At 41.7% G+C, this 23,038-nt stretch overlaps 1 protein-coding gene across 1 annotated transcript in view; it reads right to left on the bottom strand.

Moving 5' to 3' along the window:
* The window catches only part of kita (KIT proto-oncogene, receptor tyrosine kinase a), a 28,615-nt gene extending 10,638 nt beyond the window's left edge, over nt 1-17,977 (bottom strand). Inside the window, exons 1-12 of the mRNA XM_056276822.1 lie at nt 17,814-17,977; nt 14,667-14,921; nt 13,779-14,063; nt 13,496-13,635; nt 12,632-12,803; nt 11,534-11,723; nt 10,755-10,870; nt 10,350-10,464; nt 6,276-6,460; nt 4,314-4,420; nt 4,015-4,141; nt 3,359-3,463 (exon numbers count right to left, since the gene is read on the bottom strand). Coding sequence (XP_056132797.1) covers nt 3,359-3,463; nt 4,015-4,141; nt 4,314-4,420; nt 6,276-6,460; nt 10,350-10,464; nt 10,755-10,870; nt 11,534-11,723; nt 12,632-12,803; nt 13,496-13,635; nt 13,779-14,063; nt 14,667-14,921; nt 17,814-17,868 — 1,852 coding nt within the window. The 5' untranslated portion in view covers nt 17,869-17,977. The remainder of the gene's footprint in view (nt 1-3,358; nt 3,464-4,014; nt 4,142-4,313; nt 4,421-6,275; nt 6,461-10,349; nt 10,465-10,754; nt 10,871-11,533; nt 11,724-12,631; nt 12,804-13,495; nt 13,636-13,778; nt 14,064-14,666; nt 14,922-17,813) is intronic.
* Between the last annotated feature and the right edge of the window lie 5,061 nt (nt 17,978-23,038).

Genomic DNA, 23,038 nt, shown 5'->3' with positions numbered 1-23,038 from the left:
TGGACCTCTTAGAGTCAGGTGATGAGGTCATGGCCGATAAGGGCTTCCTTATCAAAGACCTGCTCGATGTCCAACTGTGGACTGTGTGTGTTCTTCTAACAAATTTTTAGGGACCACTGTTATAAACCTTTGTTAAATTCAGCTGACAAGAAAATAGTGCACACAAACCTTAGATAGATTGAAGCATTTTTTTTTTAAATTTATTTCTGATTTTTCCCTTTTTTCTCCCAATTTAGTGGCCAATTGATCCCTATTTTAATTCAAACACCCACCCTCGTATTGCATGCGTTCGCCAACTGCATCTCTCCGGCCGGCAGTCTCGAAGGAAAGCGCCTCCCCACTTTCGTGACAAGGCGAATCCAAGCCGAACCACTGTTTTTCCGACACACACAGAGACGCATTCACATGACGAACACAAGCCGACTCCGCCCCCCTCCCGAAGACAGCGTTGCCAATGATTGCTGCTTCATCGAGTCCGGCCATAGTCGGATCTGACGAGACCGGGGCGCGAACCCCAGTCCCCAGTGGGCAATTGCATCGACACCAAGCCGATGCTTAGACCGCTACGCCACCGCGGACCTAGATTGAAACATATTTAACTTCATTTCAGTACAGTCCCATTTTTTAGCCCACACCTTGAGATGAGCAATCACTATCTTAGTTTAGTAAACAATTGATGATTTGAGTTGGTAGCGAGTTCCAGTTTATTGCTACAACAGAGTGACAGTTGACCGAACATATTTTAGTTTAAAATGAACCAACAGTTTTGTTAAAGTTAAAGGACAAAGAATGAAAATATTGAAGATGGGACAATCTAATGTATAAATATTGACAGTATAAAAATGAAATGTATCTTATTTTTTATTTTATTGTGGTTAAACAGCTTCTTTGAATACAGCCCTGTGTGTGTGTCTCTCCTCACTGGCACAGGAGAGGCAGAAAGTACTCGAAAAAGAAAAGATCCAGCTTAGTTTTCATATTGTGGTAAATGACGGTAGGTGCTCGAGGTTGGTAGTCCAAACCATGTTTGCTGCTGCTGGCCCCGGCTGCATTGATTTCCGATTGAGTAAGAAGGGGGCGTGGCTAAATTCCCACCACTTGTTTTTTTTAAATCCAAGATGGCCGCGGCGTGAAATGGGCGTATTCTGTGGGTTCGGACGATCTAGATATATAAGCCACGCCCATTTGTGCATAAAAAGATTTTGTGACATTTTGAATTTTGTCCGAATCTGTTTTTTTTTCCGCCACTCCTAAATATTTTGAGCAATCGTCGCCAAAATGTGGTACAGACCATCTCTGGACCAAGTCGGAAAAAGTTACTTTTGGGATTTGTATGATCCGTATGGTTTCGATTATGCAAGCCAATCAATTTTTATCAAAAAGTAATTTAAAAAAAACAATGCAACAACTCATGAATGCGTTTAGCTATCTACCTGAAATTTGAGACACGTGTTCAGGAATTTTCACTTAGTTTACGCATTAAAGCGCGTTGTGCTCAACCTCTTGGGGGCGCCACAAATGTGACAAGTTTACATCTCTTAATCGGCTGGATTCGTACGAAATTCGGTTAGCACGATTTTGGGTCATGACTCAGTCAATGTATAAAAATTAGTAATGATTGATTAGTGGGCGTGGCTTATTACAACAAATCTAAATTTCGACTCATTTCACATTCCAAACTTAAAAAAAAAAATCAACTGTACAACCGGCAGAGCTGAAAAATGTTCAGCGCATCCAATGATGTGTGACAGAAGTCCGCCTCACTGCAACCTATGATCAAATCAATTAACATCTATATTTTCGCAAGACTTCATTCAAATGCTACCAAAATTGACAGACTGTGCAGATGCTGTATGCACACAATTTTCTTAGCTAAATGTTTGATCAAACTTCACCAACTTCACCAAAATCTTTGACAATACACCTGATATCAGTAGAAGTTTGTGATTTTTTTTTCTGAATTTTATCACCAACATTTTAATTGTGAATTTTTTAGGTTTAAACAAACAAAAATGCCCCAACTGTGATGTCAAACGAGCCAGAATAAATAATAAGTCATACGTAAATAAACCACAATAAATAAATCATCAGAAGATTTATGTACTTTTTGGATAAATATTCTAACCTCTTTAAACATTTGAAATTTCAATTTCAAATGTCAAATTGAAATTGATTTAAAATTCAAAAAAGAAAAAGAAGTAAAAAAGTTGTTGTAAAGTGTTATGATATATATATATATATATATATATATATATATATATATATATATATATATATATATATTTATGATTGAAGTTAGTCAGAATGTGTAAATACTTTAAACAACTTTAGCTCGGTAGCCAGCATGGCCAAAATTAGCATTATATAAACCATTTTTAGCTATCCTTAGCTAACGTAATATTGTCCCTAATTGTGAATTTGTGTGTGTGTGTTGTGGGGTCGGGTGGGGGGGTTCGGCCCTGTTATGGCCTGGCGGCCTGTCCAAGGTGTCTCCCTGCCTGCCACCCAATGACTGCTGGTGTAGGCTCCAGCATCTCCGCGACCCTGAGAGCTGGATAAAGCGGTTTGGATAATGGATGGATGGATGTGATGTCATTGCCTCAAGTTGTAAGGATGTCAACTTCTCTATACAAGGGCATCTGGGTTAGCGTAGCGGTCTATTCTGTTGCCTGCCAACACGGGGATTGCCGGTTCGAATACCCATGTTCCCGCCGTCTTGGTTGAGCGTCCCTGCAGATACAATTGGCCGTGTCTGTAGGTGGGAAGCCCGATGTGGGTAAGAGTGGGGTAACTGGCCAAGTACAATTGGGGAGAAAAATGGGGAAACCCCCCCCCCCCCAAAAAAAAAGAAACAAAAAAACTTCTCTATACAAAGGTCGCCGTTTCAAGTCCAAAGGTGTCCAAATCAAATTTATGAGTGTTGTGGCAATTTATGCATTTGGCTCATTTTCAAATTATTCTGAAGGTCATATTAAGACTGCTTTTAAATTTCAGATTTTCCACTATTTTGGATTTTCCTCCTCCTCCTTCTTCTTCTTTATTCATTTAATTATTAACACACAAACAGCATGGCAAACTTAAAGTAAATACATAAACAGATGGTGCCAAGGAATCAGTACACTAACAGAAATCATATTCTTCTTCTTTCAGTCGTCCTGAGATTCATATATGGCGTCGTTCATGTAAGTGCTTGGACCCCGCCCATTGCCACGTGCGGCTATATTTCATGTTTTCAAGCCCTTAGCACACAGCTACCGTACACATTCATCACCTAGTCAAATAGATATAGTCAAAAAGCTGTGTTGTTTTTGTCCTCTTTCAATGTGCATGTCCTTTACACAATTTGTTTTCGTCTTACGTTTGAGCATTTTCACAGCGACAGTCATGACTGAATCTGCTTTGGAGAGTCCATAAGCTGTAGCTTCCACCACTTTCCCAAAAGCACCAGATCCCAGTGTCTTCCCTGTGTACACAAGATCAACACGAGACAGTTAGTTCCCCGCCTGTTTCCCTCCCATCTGCTGGCCCCATTCCAGGGTTCCTTTGACCACGCAGAGCCCCCCGGGCAGTGTAGGCACCAGGACATGCAGGATCCTGTTTAAATTGGCTGGTTAAAAACTACACCCATAAAATGTCAACATCATTATATTTGCAATAAGCAAACATTGCATTGATGAGCAGTGAAACTGGTTAGTCGTCGGTTATGACCACAGACATGGTAAAAACCCTAACACTGTGACCAGATGCACAGTAAACAAGCATAGTGTCTGTCAATCACTATGAAAGGTCCTGAGGGTGGCAGAGATGATGACATCATGACAGCCCTGTTCAACAGAACCCTTTCATCTCATCATCATTCTACGCAAAGAGCTTTATCATACACCTAAATTAGGGCAAACAAAGATTGCTTTTCAGTTCGAAACAAAACATGCTGTGCAATTGCATGAGATGGTGTATGAGCTTGAAAATGAAAGATTTTTGATAAATAATAAGTACCAGCACCAGCATGCTTACCGAACCGTAGTTTGTCTCGAGGAAATTCCCATTGGTGATCATATGGCAGCTGTGTAGGGTCAATGTAAACATAATTGTTTCCATGAATGCCCTCAATGACTTTCCATTGAATCTGGTATTTTGGTTTCTGGCAAAAAGAGAAAGAGAATGATGGGCATTAATTATGGTTAAATTTTAAACAAGGGGGTAATGTTGCATAGCTGCTCAACAGCTTCTAAACATAGCAGTGGTGTTTGATTTAATGCCATGCATTAGTGAAAAGGGTATGCCATGGCAGGTTTGGAGATGAACTGTTTTACCTGCATGTACTTGTAGAATAGCACAGTAAGGATGAGACAGAGGATAGCTGCTGCTGACACAGAGCCAATGAGCAGAGGTGTAAAAAGCTCATGGGAAACAGTCCTCTCTGCAGGAATAAATATACAGAGGTGCAGACAAAAAACAAGAAGGTCATGAAATAGCATAAGATGCATTTGCAAGAAACAGCAGCAGCAACGATGACACCAAAATAAGAACAATAGACAATAAAGGCACTGAGACAATCAAACAACACCAGTCTATGACTGAGAGGAAACTCCATATTCTTAAGGCCAAACTGCCTTAAGAACATCTAGGTCTCTTTCAACCCAAGACTCTTGTTAATTTGGCATGTTATCATCCAAGATTCACAGGGGCATTAAGTGGACACCACAGAGTGCTCTGTCATGCTGAAGCCTTTTTTTTTCTCTTTCACTAATCACAGCAAAATAATCCTATTGTTCATTTGTTTCCTTTTTTTAGTATACTCTTCCTGGTTTACAAATTCTGCGCTGTGTTTACCAAAGTCTGTACAGCATTTGATGATACAGCGTTTCACTGTACTGCGGCATATACTACAGCTGTGGCTGAGAATAATTACATATAATCGGTGTTCTGTTCCTTTGTGTCTCTCTGTTCGTGATGCCTTATTGTTTTGCTCCTCTGTACAGTGGGGTGTAATAAGCTCTTTAATGATAAGAAGCTTTCTCTCCACTTCAAATCTGAGAATGCCGAGTCTGCAGGAACTAATCCCCAGTAAACCTGTCAGTGGTTTTTAAAGCTCTCTCTATTCTATGCTGCAGCTCACTGACACCTCCAAGCCTCCAACAGAACCCAGAGCCCCCCGCACAGCCAGGACTCCTACTGTGCCCGGCACTCGCTGTGCTTCTGCCGGATCTCGTGTTGCGCAGAAAGCACCGGGAGCCTGAGCACATGGTCCCGCAGGCAGTCCCGTCCTGTCTGGCTGCACACACACACACTCCTCACTGACAGTTCCTGCCCACATGCCCGCTGTGTGCAGCACAATGCTCCTACACCAGCCCCTGTCACAAGGCCTGGGCATGCATAACTTTGCTTTTCTTTCAGTAACTAGAGCAAAACCACTCGGAGGGTATTGTGCAGCAGATGAAGAAACCATCATAATAGGGAGGATTTATGGTCATATGGTAAACAACGGCCCTAATGCTAATTCCTATCTGTAAGTGATGATATGTTATCATAGCCAATCATGTTTGAGGTATCGCTTCTTGGTAATGTTTACATAACAGATTACAGAAGGCTATAAGGCCTAACCCTTGAGCCTGCATCTTTATCTAAGGGTCAACCCATTCTAAATTTGTGTGTTTAGTAAATAATTTTGAGAAATCCCTGGAGTTTTACAGGGTGTTTTTGTGACTGCAAAGCATGAGAGTTGCTGCGATAACCTTGTTTGCCGAAATACGATGCAAGGAGTCATAAGCAGATGACAAAAAAGGTTACTGGCACCCAGTACTGTTACGGTCATTGAGATTGACACTAAGCATTGGTGCACGTTCTGTGCTATTAGCAAATGAAATTGAGAGCAGATGTTTACACATTACAAAGCTTTGAATAGAGACGAATAGAGACGAATAGAGATGGCTTTTCCCAACTGTATGTCCTGTCTTATATTGTTGACAATGCACTTAATTCTAATCCTAAAATAGGGATAGACAGAGGATTAACGCAATGTATGTTAACTGGACACAAAAATGTGCGACAGGCTGACGCCAACACCCCCCGGATCCCATGTGCCTCTTGTTGCTTTCAGTTGTTGTTGTTTATGTAGCCTGCTGCCCTCTTTATCTTACTCACATCACCTACCGTATATGTGTGCATATGAATGTGTGTTTGTAAGCATGTGGTGTGTGTGTGTGTGTGTGTGTGTGTGTGTGTGTGTGTGTGTGTGTGTGTGTGTACACGTGCGATGGGGTAGTACAACTCACCACTGATAGAGAAGAGGGTGTAGGCCTGCTCTCCTTCCACTGTGGCAACACACTCTAAAGTGTGAAACCGTCCTCTGCTGATGTTTAATCGACTCTCCACCTCGGATTTTCCAAACAAGGGACTAACCACTGTCACTGTGATGACATCCTGCTCCTCTTGGGTGGCATTCACCTGTTGGGAGCATCTGAGAGGGGAAGATAACAAACTGTTGGCAAATGGCTAAATTGTGTTACTTTTCACTTGTGCTTGTCAACACATTTTGTTATCTCTACCCTCTCACTGTCCAAACCAGAAATGCCTAACCCATGTTGTTGCAGCATTAACCTTGAAGTATAATTGTGAATGCAGTCATGCATTATCATACTGTCATATTGCACATCTGATGCATGATAATTCGAGGCTGCAAGGAGTGTGCATGAGTGACATCTGAAAAGAAAAAATGCCAGAATATAAGTAAAAAGGTTGGCAACAATAAATCCTCTAATTCTATCCAGATGAAATACTGTCAGAGTAAGAAACTCATACAGAGAACCTGTGCGAGATTTGAAACAACCCTATTAAATCCAATGGTGCACGGCAGATAACAGTAGGCATAGCCAATATGCAGAACCAATTAATAATAACAAAACTGGCTACAGCGTCAAACACAGTTTTCAAACTCAGACAGAGACTTTCTTTCCGACTAAGTTAACTTATTTTCAACGCATCAACAGTCAAAGGGATAGCACAGTGTATATATACACTCACCGGCCACTTTATTAGGCACACCTGTCCAACTGCTCGTTAACGCAAATTTCTAATCAGCCAATCACATGGCAGCAACTCGATGCATTTAGGCATGTAGACATGGTCAAGACGATCTGCTGCAGTTCAAACCGAGCATCAGAATGGGGAAGAAAGGTGATTTAAGTGACTTTGAACGTGGCATGGTTGTTTGTGCCAGACGGGCTGGTCTGAGCATTTCAGAAACTGCTGATCTACTGGGATTTTCACGCACAACCATCTCTAGGGTTTACAGAGAATGGTTCGAAAAAGAGAAAATATCCAGTGAGCGGCAGTTCTGTGGGCGAAAATGCCTTGTTGATGCCAGAGGTCAGAGGAGAATGGCCAGACTGGTTCGAGCTGATAGAAAGGCAACAGTAACTCAAATAACCACTCATTACAACCGAGGTATGCAGAAGAGCATCTCTGAACGCACAACATGTCGAACCTTGAGGCAGATGGGCTACAGCAGCAGAAGACCACACCGGGTGCCACTCCTGTCAGCTAAGAACGGGAAACTGAGGCTACAATTCACACAGGCTCACCAAAATTGGACAATAGAAGATTGGAAAAACGTTGCCTGGTCTGATGAGTCTCGATTTCTGCTGCGACATTCAGATGGTAGGGTCAGAATTTGGCGTCAACAACATGAAAGCATGGATCCATCCTGCCTTGTATCAACGGTTCAGGCTGCTGGTGGTGGTGTAATGGTGTGGGGGATATTTTCTTGGCACACTTTGGGCCCCTTAGTACCAATTGAGCATCGTGTCAACGCCACAGCCTACCTGAGTATTGTTGCTGACCATGTCCATCCCTTTATGACCACAGTGTTCCGATCTTCTGATGGCTACTTCCAGCAGGATAACGCGCCATGTCATAAAGCTCGAATCATCTCAGACTGGTTTCTTGAACATGACAATGAGTTCACTGTACTCAAATGGCCTCCACAGTCACCAGATCTCAATCCAATAGAGCACCTTTGGGATGTGGTGAACCGGGAGATTCGCATCATGGATGTGCAGCCGACAAATCTGCAGCAACTGCGTGATGCTATCATGTCAATATGGACCAAACTCTCTGAGGAATGTTTCCAGTACCTTGTTGAATCTATGCCATGAAGGATTAAGGCAGTTCTGAAGGCAAAAGGGGGTCCAACCCGGTACTAGCAAGGTGTACCTAATAAAGTGGCCAGTGAGTGTATATATATATATACACACACACAAACACACGTATATATACGTGTGTATATATATATATATACGTATATATAGCATTTTTTTTCCCGAAACCATCAATGGTGTTGTGAGTGCTCAACAAATGAGGAGCGGAATACCAACATGGATACAGGAAAAAAAATATTTTTTTGTATTAAAATCTTTTTTCCTGTATCCGTGTAGATGCTATATATATATATATATCAGCACTGATACAGGAAAAAACGTTTTAATACATTGCAGTATAGGCCTGTTTCGTGCGATGCACACTCATCAGCTGCTAATGTGGTTAAAGAATCATACAGGACTGTACTGCAATGTATTAAAACTTTTTTCCCCCTGTATCCATGTTGATATTCCGCTCCTCGTTAGTTGAGCACTTATAACACCATTGACAGTTTCGGAAAAAAAACACTACATATATATATATATATATATATATATATTAATTATAATCCTGTGAGTCAAGTAAATTATTTATGAGACAATACAAGCCTGTTTCATGCCATAAGCAATCATCAGCTGTAAATACACACACACACACACACACACACACACACACACATACGTATGTGTGTGTACGTATATATGTGTATGTATATATATATATATATATATATATATAAACACATACACATATATACACACATATACTACATATGTATATCCATATTCTACATGTTAATGTTTCAGTAAAATGACAGCAGTCATGTTTGTTTTGTCAAAAACATCATAATAGCTGGAGAACTCTTTTTATCCTAACAAAAGGAAGCGCCAATGAGTAAAGTTATCCAAGACTACCCAGAGGCTACATATTTCACAGCACCATTCTAAAAACAACAGCTGCTTTCCAAGTGCCCTCAGCTCATAGGCTGAATCAGGCCATACTTTGAAGAACTCCCATTTTTTTAATGGGTGTGAGTTTGTGTGTTTAAATGCCTGAATGTCACACACATTAAGTACATCTGATGCTAATTAAAAAAAATGGATGGATAACATTTGGGTAATCACTCATGATTCATTGCCTGTGCTGAACAGGATTGGTGTTGCTATGGTCACCAGCTGCCCCGCCTACAGCATACTTTATGTTTGACACAGGATGAGCGGTGTCAGATCAGATATATCTAGACAGATGTCCCAGGCTTCCCACCAATCACAAGTCATTTCTTTTCAATCCCTTGTCACATGGGAATCATGTCATCATCATCATCATCATCAACCAATCACAAGTCAGCTTCTTCAAATCCCACAATCCAACATTCCACCACCATCATCATTAATATATGATTTGAATGTGTCTTTAGCATGACCTTTAGGACCTTTAGGCTTTTATTATTCATGAGGAGCATGACCTTTAGGACTATCAGGGCTTTATGGAGTTGACGGGTTTGAATATATAGTTTGCTTTACTTTGACTACGCCACATCAAGAAAGGATGAAGTAATGCTGAAGAGATATGCTTCAAACAGGTCAACTGAATGTATGATATTGGATGTGGACCTTGATGTACTATGATTATCTTACACCAGCTTGAAGGGAAACATTCTGTTCTGCACATGTTTCTCATTCAGTTGATAGTTTGCAAAGGTGACAGTTACCACTAACACTGAGATTGCAAGCAGGAAAATAAAAACTTAAAATATCAATAACTTTCTTATGTCTATGAGACTAAACTTTTTCATCATACACTTCATTCTTCAAGACTACAACTAAATGTGGAACAGCAAAACAGAAAAAAATAAGCAAAGATAATGTACATGCAATTTTAGACTTTATTTTGGCACTCAGCCTTTAAATGTTATTTAATACTCCTTTGTATTGCCCGCTGTAATCCTGAGCTTCACGATTCAATTCAATTCAATTCAATTAAATTTTATTGTCATTAAAAACAATGTGCAGGCACATGTTAAAAATGAAATGAGGGCTGTGGCTTCACCAAACAGTGCAAGACAGACACAGACAAACACAGCAAACACAGTATAAGACACAGCAAACACAGTATATGCCTTACAAGATTTGATTGTTTGGGTGCACCTTTTATAACCCGGTCTGGTATTTGCCCTTATACTTGTAACCTACTGGCCATTATGATCTCACCTAATGTAGGGCTGCTCACAGTAATACCAGGTGATCTGGGGGGCCGGGAATCCCTCTGCTACACAGCGCACCTGTCCATCTACCGGCCCTTCATGGGATACAATCTCAGGTTTACCTACCAAAAAGGAGAAAACATCAGGAGAAAAAGAATGAGCAACGAGTACAAGGGGTTTTTCATCTTATTTGGTGTTTTCCAACAGCGTATGCAGTATGAAGTTTGATAAGGTGTAGATAACTGCAGGCTGAACGGGGGTGGACAGCTAGACCTCATTAAAAACAGGGAAAAAAAAGGGTAATCTATTCCCACTAGTCACTTACTAACAGCTTATTCTATATGGAGTAATTAAATTCAGTATATGGCTTCGGGGAACTGACAACCTTTGAAAAATGTATGATGAGACTTACTGATTACAAAGACTGTGAAAGATTGATTGACTGTGGCGTCGCCATTGGAAGCTTGGAAGGTGTAAAGCCCTCCCTCTGACACTTTCAGCCGCACCAGTCTTAACTCACTGCTGTACCTGAAATTGCAACCGAAAGAAATAAAAACAACATGTTATAAGTGGTTTGAATGTGCTGATTGATTTCTAATTAATTTTCAGCACAGCGTGTCACAACCATTTAACATTTGCTTAAAGCAACTGTGTTATGTACAAGCATACCTGGGTTTTAAATCAAATAATAATAAATCGTCATGTTGAAAGTCATGCAAACTCTTCCAATATTGAATGAAAAGATTATTACCTATGGCCGCCTATGGTCAAATATTCGAATATGCTGTGTGGCCTTACAATGCATAATGTAGAACATGTAGCAGTGTAATATCGATTTTCTATCTGATCCACAGGGGCAACACCCCAAATTTTCTATGGTTTCTCTCTGTCTTAATGCCAATTATATGCTCACAGTTCAAAAGCACAGAACTTCATTTCAGTGAAAAGCCCCGGGGGCAGTCATGACTTTTAACTGAGTTTCACAGGCAGGTATTAAGTGTGTGGTACTGTGGCACTGCTGTAGAGGGATGACTGTCACAGTTAGGCATAATCACCCCAACTGACCCAAGGCCAGTTGGAGACCAGAAGTGTAAAATTTCAGCGAGAGGCTGTAATGAACAGATTCATCAGTATGGTAGGCCAAGGGCAAGGGAACATGAAGCACGAGTGCGTCTGTGTACGAAAGCATACCTATGTGAATGGGAATTCTGTGTGGTGATGACATGGTCTGTGGTGTTCAATAGTTGTTGGTCCATAAAGCTCCAGGTAAAGACATGGGGTTTTGGGTAGGCCTCCATATCGACTTTAAGGGATAGGCTTTCGCCGGACCGCACGCGAATGGTACTGTTCTCTGTGGTATTTAGGTTGATGTAGCCTTGGTCTGAAATATAATTAGCATTTAACATAGTATTAGCATGAGAATCCTTTTGGTAGCATTGCTACAAGGACGTACTGACAACTCACAGCAAAACAGCACATACTAACAAACACTGTACAAGGGCACTATGATCTCCAGTATTTTTGTTTTTTTCCCCTTTTTCTCCCCTATTGTATCCAGACAATTACCCCACTCTTCCCAGCTGGCCCGGTCACTGCTCCACCCCCTCTGTCAATCCAGGGAGGGCTGCAGACTACCACATGCCTCCTCTGAGACATGTGGAGTCGCCTGCTGCTTTTTTTCACCTGACAGTGAGGAGTTTCGCCAGGGGGACATAGCACGTGGGAGAATCACGCTATTCCCCCCAGTTCCCCCTCCCCCCCGAACAGGCACCCGACCGACCAGAAGAGTAGCTACTGCAGCGACCAGGACACATAATCCACATCCGGCTTCCCACCTGCAGACATGGCCAACTGTGTCTGTAGGGACGCCCGACCAAGCCGGAGGTAACACGGGGGTAGGCAACGGAATAGACCGCTACGCTACCCGAATGCCCCAGGCCTCCAGTATTAGGGGACACTGTTAGTACACATATCACTATCTATGTCTGTCTGTCTGTCAGTCTATCTATCTATTAATCCATCCATCCATCTATCTATCTATCTATCTATCTATCTATCTATCTATCTATCTATCTATCTATCTATCTATCTATCTATCTATCTATCTATCTATCTATCTATCTATCTATCTATCTATCTATCTATCTATCTATCTATCTATCTATCTATCTATCTATCTATCTATCGTTTGTGTGTGTGCATATACACACACAAACAGCATAGCAACATGAATATCCACATACAATTGGTATTTTTAAATAGTTGTATGTGTAGTGTATATGTACTTACCATAAACATCCAGCCTCACAAACTTAGAGCTGGTCCCTTTTTCGTTCTGAGCCTCACACTGGTAACTTCCAACATCTTGCGCTCTCACTGAAGTGATATGTAGGGTCGCGCTGCGCACATGAGTGAAGGGCTCAGTCAGGATACGTGAAGCGCTGTCAACCTTTGCTGGTTGCTGTGGATACCAGACGGCACCCTGTCAACGCCCAGAGATCTCTAGAGATTAACCTGCATGTCTATCCTCACCAAGCGCACAAATACGACGTGCATGAATATGTCGGAGCGAGATGACATATGCACGCTTGTGCTACACACACACACACACACACACACACACACACACACACACACAAATGCACACATATACGATGCAGCTGAGATCCTGAACCTACGAATGTTGACCCGTTTGCTCACCATGCTCCCAGACAACCTAATATTACAGGTTTGAATGAGAGAAACATCACAGGTCTGGACAGAACATGCTGCAGTTTTAGCATTTTGACTGGCTAGACACCATGGTTCGTCGACCACATAGAGTCCCCTGCTCAGCCTACGTAGTATACACAGACAAAGTAATTCCCAATGTTTAGTTTCTGATGTTAATGGCTCAGCACACAAGTGAAACATCTGTTTATAATCACAATCACTCTAGATATTCCCATTCAGCTGTCAAACTCATTGGGAAGTTCAATTATGTGATCATTTCCCACAGCTTTAAAAATGTCCAAAAATTAATCCATCAAGAACTTTCCCACCAAATCCTTCACTGGTGTCTTCACTTATTATGCATGTCCTCAGCAAACCCCTAATGTCCAAGGTATACAGACTGAGCAGCAAAGAGCAGCGGAAAGGGGGACAGTTTCTCACCGAGCCAGGTGGGGGGATCCATTTAAGTTTGATGTCACCATTGACATTAGTGGTACTGCATGTGAGGGAGAGCTGCTGGCCATGGATTAGAATCACTTTTTTTGGTGCCTGCATCTCAATTACAGGAGGCGCATTAGGGACTGTTGAAATGAAAGCACATGGAAATAGACAAATATTCTAACTGAATTGTATACCTTTAATAAGATGAAGACCAGAAAAAAATGAAGCTTTTCAGTCAAGGCAGGGTTTGTACACACACACACACACACACACACATTACTACCTGATCTCACTGTCAGATCATAGCGATTCGATTTGACAAGGGTTTCTCCCAGTTTGCCTGTGCAGATGTAACAGCTCTGATAGGCTTTTGTTGTGTTGTAGATAATGATGCCTTTCTCCAGGCTGGCAGAATACTGGAGGCCAGAGGTCAATGCGCCACCATGGCATGTTTCAAGGCGCAAGTTGACCAGGCCTGGGTCTGTTGCCAAACATGGAATGGAAGCAGTATCTCCCACACGAGCCAAGATGTTGAATACCATCGATTTTCTGAAGGCATTGCCAGGATCTGCCAAAAAAAACCAATAACATCAGAGATGGTATGTCACCCAGCTTTAGCTCTATCAACACACATGTATGGTTGTTTTATCTTTGCAATGATTGATTGGCACCTCAGATATATGTGCTCATCGGCCTTCAATATATGAAATATCTTAATTCAAACAGCATATAATTCCATGTGGGACAGCTAAACAGCTGTTAGCTGTGAAAAAGAAATATCCTGAAACTCTTTATTGACTCTTTTCCATGCACAAATACTCACACAGTTTAGGAGCTGGTTGAACCACCACAGTTTAGGTGGTTCAACCAGTATTTTGTACCATGCAAACACTTGAGCCTACAGCTATGGCACTGCGCCAGGAAGATCTCGAGGCTCATTTCACTCAAAAAATAATCAATACTATCTACAGCACCTGTCCATGACACACCTAATTATGATCTTCCTATGTAAACACACCTCCCCATATTTCCTCCGTCATTATTATCCTTCTCCTCTGTAATGTGGTCCTAGCACCCCCCCCCCCATCTCCCGGAATCTGTTTATCTCTCACAGACACACACACACTTACAGGCAAATAAATAACAAATAAGTACATTATGCATTGACTACCTTTCACATAAATGTAGACTGAGGTTTGCTCTCCTGACCTCTCCTCCAGGCAGATGTAGCGGCCCATGTGGACAGGTTGTGCCCTGGGTATGTGCAGAATGGACACACCATTACTCCTCTCTTCCCTCCGCACTTTTAGCTTGTCTTCCCGCTGCCACAGAACCACCTGCTCACCCTGACAGCGCAGGCTGAGGGGTGTGTTGATCAGAATGACAAGGTGCGGCCCACTGGGGGTGATGGAGGGCCTGGTGTTTCCTGTGACATAATTTGAGAAATGTCTTGAGAGCGTGTGCAGACAGGGCAGGGTTTGTTATTGTATGATAATGGACAATAAATTCCATTGAAATAATTAGCGTGGGGTCAATAGTCAATGCAGTCTCACACCGGGCTTGTCTTGACAAGAGCGTCAGAAAGATGTACGTCACTGCTTTAACGTTGCACCTTTTACAATTTTGAAATTTGGATGAAAAGCTCTGATACAACTCCAAACTCATGTTTCACGACTTTTGACAATTAGGTTCTGCTCAGTGAATCATCTATATAGTTTATAGATCGATAGAAAAAATACTTTATTGTCCAATGAGAGGATATTTGTTACTATACACACCACATGACATATATGGAGAGCAGGGAGACAACAATATATTAACACAAGAGTTCAGCAGTTCAGTGAAATGTCACTGAAGTACTGCAATGGATTAAGAATCGAGTATCAAGGGTCTCTTTATTTTTCCCCAGGGGCAATTTGTTGCACAGCCAGCAGTAACACATAACCACCAGACAAACAACAGTAAATGAACAACAAACACAATACAAAAATCCCCCTGAGTTCCCTAAAAGGGCAGTGGTAGCTGAGACAAATGAGTTCTTAAGTCTTATGGCTCATGGTTCATGATGTTGCTGATGAGATCCAGCTTTGAATGATGATCTCAAACAGTCATGAGGATCACGCTAATGTATAACCAAACCGTATCGAGATTTATGACCCCTGCATTGCCTGAAATCCTGGCTAAATTCACATTGACTGCAGGGAATGAATCTTCAACTCCTTTAGTCACAAGGCCACTGAGTCTCCTGAAGTCTGTGTATCTGTCATGGAATGATACAAGGAAGGGGAAAGACATGAGCTTGTGACATAACCTCAGGTTTAAATGATGGGTACTTTTAGTTTTATCAGTGTGCATGTTTTGTGTTAGAGAGGTTCAAGTCTGGTTTGGAATACCTGGATCAGATACAGGATTCCTGGTGGGGGAAAGAAAACAACTAAGGTACTTCCTGAGAGTATACTCCCCCGCTCGCTCAATCAAGTACAGCAACTCAAGAGACCAGAGGAAAAGACTGGGAGTGTATAAGTGGGTTTAACTTGGTACATATGCATAAATGTTCCTGAGCATGCATTTTCATCAAGCTTTCATTGCCTTCACCCCAACAAAAACAACAATCTTCAAAAAATAAAGGAAAAGTAAGCCTATCAGGGCGATCCTGAGAGGAGACAACATTGAGACAAGTGCGTGGTCATATGACACCTACTTTAGTGACTTTGGATGCAAACGATTTTAATGCAAATACAAAAAAAATCACCTCACTAAGAAAGAGCGTTTCACTTCCATGCCAACAATAATGTGTTTGCAGAGGCATTGCATATGCATAAAACTTTCTATTCTACACCTAACATCAACATAAACATGAGGCTACAAAGACAGGGGGAGGAGGAGGAGGTACATGAAGACGACTTTCTGTCAGCATTTTTTTAAGCCACAGATTGGAAAGAAATGAAATGGTTTAGAAATACACACAAACAGAGCTTGAGGCAAATAACCTCATGCTGTGCTTTTGCACATGACAGGTAAGCCAAATTTGTGCAATGCCCTGCAGATGTGGCACACATTCAAATCCCCTAATATTGATTTGGCTCGTAGTTCCCTGAGAAACACATCAGCAACTTTCCACAAACACTGAACGCAACCTGAGAAAGTAATATCCACCTGCTTCCTCTGCAGGGTGTGCAGTCCAGCAGGCTGTAATGAGAGGCGCCAATTAGTGCCTGTTCTGATTCTATTCTGGGTGGTCCTGCTATTATCACCAAGGTGTACCTTATAACACTGATGGATTTAATTGTAGGACCTTTTAAATTGCTGTTGCGTTACACTACTTCTACTAAGGTTTCGGGCTCGATAAGCAAAAGTCTGTTTTCACATAGGGTAATTGATATATAATGGGATAAAAGCAGCCCTTCTCGTAAAGTTCCCAAAGTGGAAAACCGTTTGACACACTCGATGAGCCAGATAAACACTTAGACTAAGTAATACATGTAAGACGCGGTAGTTCTTAGTTCGCCTTGTAGTTTGGGCCTCTGCAGTGTAGTTGTTGATGTCGAGCCACAGAGCTGTCACGTTTCATTGTGCGTTACCAACCGCTTTGTCAAGCACCGCTACGCTGTTGATGTAGACGTGCCATTCTGAAATACGAGATACAAGTTTGATCCCAACTGCAGCAGCCGAAACGTTAGATAAATAATCTGCTCATTTGCGTGCTTATTTCCATTATATCCAAAGCGACAGTTGGCTCTGTCGCACCTCCTCGCTGAACCTCGAGGAAACCTACAGGAGCCCGTGGTCAACGCTCCGGAGTTATAACAGGGTTGAAAAATGAATATGCCGTCTTTAACGGATGGCTCAAAATTGTCTTGCCCGAGCCGCTATTTCATTCCCTGCTACTCTACGAGCGGAGGTCTTCGTAAGTATGTAAATGAATTATTGAGCGGAGCGCAAGTTGGCAACCTGCTCTCCGATATCCCCTTCCCTCATTAGGTTTCACTGGCTGCGTGTTAGTTTGTCTACAGTCAGCCTAGGCGAATACACGAGAGCACGCGAATCAAGAAAACAAAAAAATGAAGCAATGCATCCAAAGCATAGCTTAGAAACGGGCCGAGAACTGTTAATTAAACGGGTCAATATCAAAAGCACAGAAGGAAAACAAAAAGAAACGCCAAAAAGATGCACAAATGTTGAACTGTCACATCGCCAAAGCGACCCGTAGCCCGAATCTCATGTTCGGTGTAGTTTGAAACGAGCGAGTTTCGAGACGGCCGCTGTAATTCGTTTAAACCCACTCCAGAGTCGAGACGACTTTTCGCAGGACGCCTACCTGGATGGATGGTTAACTGTAAACAGACAGAAAACAGTATCCAGTGGTAATCCATAGTTATAATTCCATGGGTTTGGCTGGCAAGGTGCGCCTAGTGGTCTGTGTGCTGAGCAGCCAGCCGTACTCCCTTAAGCGAGTGCTGAGAAGTTGAACTGGGGGCTGTGTGTTACTACATGTTACGCGCAAGTCTTTAAAGGTGCAGCGGTGCTGGTCCGCAGTAATAACAAACAGCCCATCCCCAAACAGGCTGTTCCGCTGCAGCGCGGCAGGGGGTCCGTTTCGTCATCGGGGAGCGTGGCGCCCATATCAACCCGTTTTGAAACAGCGGATTATCCGAAAAGAGTATGTAGGACTAGCCAGACTATTACCCGTAGATATACGACAAACGCTTCAGAGACGCGCCGATTAAGACTAATAAAAGTACCTCATTGCCGTGGCGACCTATTAAGGTTATGCCTTTCTCCGCAGACTACTGCGCGTTCATATTTTTCACTTTTACCGCGAGTGCATGAACAATCAGTCGCTTAAGCACTTTAAAATAAAATAGTGTAAACAGTGGTTGCGAAAACGATTGTTCATCCGCATAATTCAGTTTAAAAACACGACGCAACCTAGATGAGCCTTAAGGCATTGCATAAGTATTCCCGTGTGACAGGCAAGTTCAGTGTATTTGGAGAAAAAAGGGTCAATATAACTGTGTACACCCTTAACGAAATGACCAGGCTGCCCTCGAGGCACTGGTTTGCGCTGGAGTCGGAGGGACACGCCACACTGTGCGTCGCAGCACTGGTCTGCAGAGAGCAAGGTCTTTCTGACATATACTATAAAGGACTGACCCAGACCAATGATCCAGCACCTGTAAATCCCCCCATTTCTTTGATTTTAAACAAAACCTGCGGATACGCCAACGCTCACTCCAGAACTACAGCCAAAGTGAACCTAAAATAATTGTTTTTGTTTGAAAGGGAACCATGATGCTGTCACTTGCTCCCCCTTGAGACAAGGCAAGACATTGTTTGAAAGCGCCGGTATATCCGTGTCCACGCACTCACATGGAGGCGAGGGTGGTACACCTGCCCCCCTTCCAGAGAATGCGATTTTGCATACAGTTTTTATCGTGTGGCTTGGTTGTTTCTTATCATGCATAATCCTGAGAACATTGGTCCACATTTTCAAGTCCCTCGTCTCGACTGCTGCAGGTCTTTCTAGAGCTTCTCGTGACATTACCCAAAGGTTCATACTCTTTGACCTGCAACCCTCTTCACTGGTCAGGCGGTTGGATGTCTGAGCATGCTCTATGACAGATAGGCTGACTGGTTTCGTGAGGAGAAATATAGGGGAAAAGAGAGATTTTGGGTTTTATGTGCTGTACTAAAAAAACGATTATCTCCCAGAATCGCTGCAAATGTTTAGACAGCAAATGTTTGACTGTCATTAATTATGTTGACACATTATAAAAAGAAATTGCATCTCTATTAAGACAAACGAATTAGGCGGGCTACATGGTTTCTCTTTTTTCTCTTCTTATACGTAGGAATTCTAGGAATATCCAGTACACCTTACATTGCCAAATACTGCATTCGACGAAGGCAACGTCCTTTATGGATGAACTGATAATTTTTAAAGGGTCCTCTCAAGAGAATACCTGGCATACAGAAAAGTAAGGAGTTCGTGTAAAACTTGAGGATCATATTTTAAAATTGCTACACTACTTGACGGTATGCAGTTGAGACAGATGTACATTTCTTCTGCCATCGAATACGATATATTCTGCAACATGCTCTGGTTATTATAACACAACAGACCACCCTTAAAGGCTCAGATGGCCCAAACACTGAAACCAGATCGCCAATTTAACTACCTCAAAGCATTAACCCCTGAAAAAACAGCCCATAAATTATCACTCATTGATTTTTCCGTCAGCATAAATGTCTTTTAGTGTAAGAGAAAATTATCTTAGTTCGATGGACACGTGTTGTGAAAAGCTAATACTTAATTTTGAGATCACACCAAGACCCAAGTTTTCTGTCTTCGTATCGCTTTTCTTTCTTTTCTTTCTTTCCTTTTTTCTTTTCTTTTCCTTTTTTTGATAAATCCGTGAGATACATAAGGGAAAGGGGTCACAAACAGGATTGATTTGATATTAAAAATTATTTAGCACTATGCAAAACGGTTTCCTACAACCTTAAATCCACTCCAACTTAATTTGTGAACCCTTAGCACGTTCTTTATATCTTGATTTTATAACATTTTAGCCATTTCAATCACAAACTTAAATAAAATGTACATTTGTTCACAGATCATCATCCTGCATTTTGTCACGGTCATTTAGTCAGTCATTTTTTGAAGTCATTATACACATAAATGTATTATATCAGGGTATGGGACTCATATTTCTGGGTGTAGGAGACAGCGATTCACTGACTTGAAGAGGCCATATCATGACTTTTGGGATTTCCCCTTCCCTTTGGTGCGTTATATAGCTGGAAGGTGCATGTAAAATGTCAGCAGAGTTACAAAGCTTAAAGTCCACGCTAAAGGGACAGAAAACACTGCCTGAAACACCTCGTTTGTAGTCCAGCGTTTTCTTCTGTTACTTATCCACATCGCTATGTAAAACATTGTCATAATCCCTGCCTAGCGGCTATTGATCCACCCTCAAACAAAAATGGGTTAAGCGGAGACCAGGAAGGGTTGGGTTAGTGCATATCGCAATGTAGAGGCAGGGGTGGTAAAAGTACTCAGAAGCTATAATCGAGTAAAAGTATAGATACCTAATTCAAAAAACTACTCCAGTAAAAGTAGAAAGTCCCCCATTCAAACACCACTTGAGTAAAAGTACAAAAGTATCCGATTTAGAATGTACTTAAGTATCAACAGTAAAAAGTAAATATTCAAATTAACTGTAAATAGCCATAATTAAGCAGACCAGTTGTTGTGGCAGTGATATGCAATGCTTTAATTGAATATGAATGACAACAAACATACAGATCTACAGTCCAGGCCCCACCCCCAATTTAATTAAAATCCTACAGTAGTGCAATCCTGTAGATCAGAACACAGTGAATAAGTGATAAGATTAGACCACTGCAAATAAGAATTTGTTAGATTTGCGATCATAAGGGACAATGAAGCACCTTAACACATTATAGGGATTGAACTCACAGTCGCCATGTTCCATAACATTAGCTGTATGAAGATGCAAGGTACGACAACTATTTAAGAATTGTTCAATGAGGGTGAATCATCCCTTTAACTTGAAATATCTTCAAAAGATACTATTAGGCTACACAGAATCTGACTGGCCAGCTTAATTGTTAATTTATATATTATTTACATTTAAAGCTGTAAAAGCTTCTGTTAAGCATCAGTAGAAGGTTATTTTCAAAATTGCTGGAGTTCATCCTGGTTCTCCTGGGGCTAAATAGAAATCCTGCGATACTGAACACCCTCTCGCACGCCGCTGAGGTAGGAAGGGGTGTGTTTAACTTGATGTACACCTTGCAGGCGGAGGGGAAGGTCTTCAGCAGATGCCAAATATTCCTCAAGTTCTTTGGAGCTTTCTTGTGTGTTCAACTTGATCGATGAGAAAAAGTAGTTATCATCAGAAGAGGTGGTATGGTATGAAAGTTACTGAGGGGATGCAAGGGCTCCATGTCTGGACTGATCCAGAAAAACAATGCATGTCCCATACACATGCAGAAATTGAACAGAATAGCATTCAAAACGTTAGTCAACGAAGCATTCAAAACATTAGTCAACGATGGCTAAAATACATATTTTTCGTAGTTCTAATCTTAACTTATCATTTGGCAAATAGTCATGATATCATTCTACACACATAATTGAGACATAAACCTTCCACCTCAGGGGTGCATGCAACGCATAATTTTTTAATCATTCTCTTACCCTTCCTAACCTTCAGTAAGAGTGGGAGTGGGGCTACGAGCCCAGCCAATTCTGGCCATTTACAAGGACTTTGGTATTGAACTGGTCAAGCAATGATCTGATCAAATGGTACAAAATAAATCATTGTATCAGGTGAATCGGCCGTGCTAAATGGTCCCTAGAGATGTGTGTGTGTGTGTGTGTGTGTGTGGGGCTGTGATGGCCTGGCGGCCTGTCTAGTGTCTAGCGTGTCTTCCCGCTTGCTGCTCGGATAGGCTCCAGCAACCCCGCGACCCTGAGAGCAGGATAAGTGGTTTGGATAATTTTTTATGTATCGGTGGCACAAAAAGAGTCCGGTTGCTTCGAGCGTCCAGAAGAAAAAAAACTATCTATCTATCTATCTATCTATCTATCTATCTATCTATCTATCTATCTATCTATCTATCTATCTATCTATCTATCTATCTATCTATCTATCTATCTATCTATCTATCTATCTATCTATCTATCTATCTATCTATCTATCTATCTATCTGTCAGGTGGTCCGCGGGAGGATTGCAAAAAATCGTGTTTCTCAAATCACCTTCATCTGCGTTCCAATGCAAAGTTACGAGTACAGCTGTTTTCTAAATGTTTTCTAAATTAAAAGTGAATCAAAAATGTAGCCTAAATAAGCCTAAGAATTTTGTTCAATTTGTCTAATGCAAACCTGCGTTTTGAGTCGTCTCTTCAGTTAGCCTGTGTTACCTAGGTTACCTAGTTAGCTTCCATTCCAATAACAGGATTTACATATCAAAGACCTCCTGACTATTGTGAAAATTAAGTAGAATCTAACAAAGAGTGAAGTGAACCGTTCAAAATACAAACATCATGGATCGGTGGCTGAAGAGAAAATCCGGAGAAACGACGAACAATGTAAGCAACAAGGTGCAAAGACTTCCTTCTCACATTGAGCGCGTCAGTGTTAGCATCGAGTCCCATAGTGCTAACAGTTTGCAGCAGGAGCTAGCACAACACTATGAAAAAGCGACTGCAAAAGTGAAACGTAAATACAGTAGCGATTACATTCAATTTGGATTTTTCTGGACTGGAGATGCTGAGGATCCAAAACCTCATTGTGTTGTGTGCTATGACATATTAGCTAATGAAGCAATGAAACCTGCCAAACTCAAGCGTCACTTCGAGTCAAAACACAAGGAATACACCTCGAAACCTGTGCAATTATTTGAGAGAAAACGTGAAGAGCTTGAGCGACACGCGAGAAAGGAAGCCACGCAGTTTTTTATGCCAGGGGAAAACGCGAAAGCTACCGAAGCCTCATACAAGGTCTCCCTAC

This window comes from Lampris incognitus, chromosome 3 (assembly GCF_029633865.1).
Source record: "Lampris incognitus isolate fLamInc1 chromosome 3, fLamInc1.hap2, whole genome shotgun sequence".
Taxonomy (NCBI): Eukaryota; Metazoa; Chordata; class Actinopteri; order Lampriformes; family Lampridae; genus Lampris; species Lampris incognitus.
The sequence above is the reverse complement of the archived record's forward strand: the minus strand, read 5'-3'. Positions and strand labels throughout refer to the sequence as shown.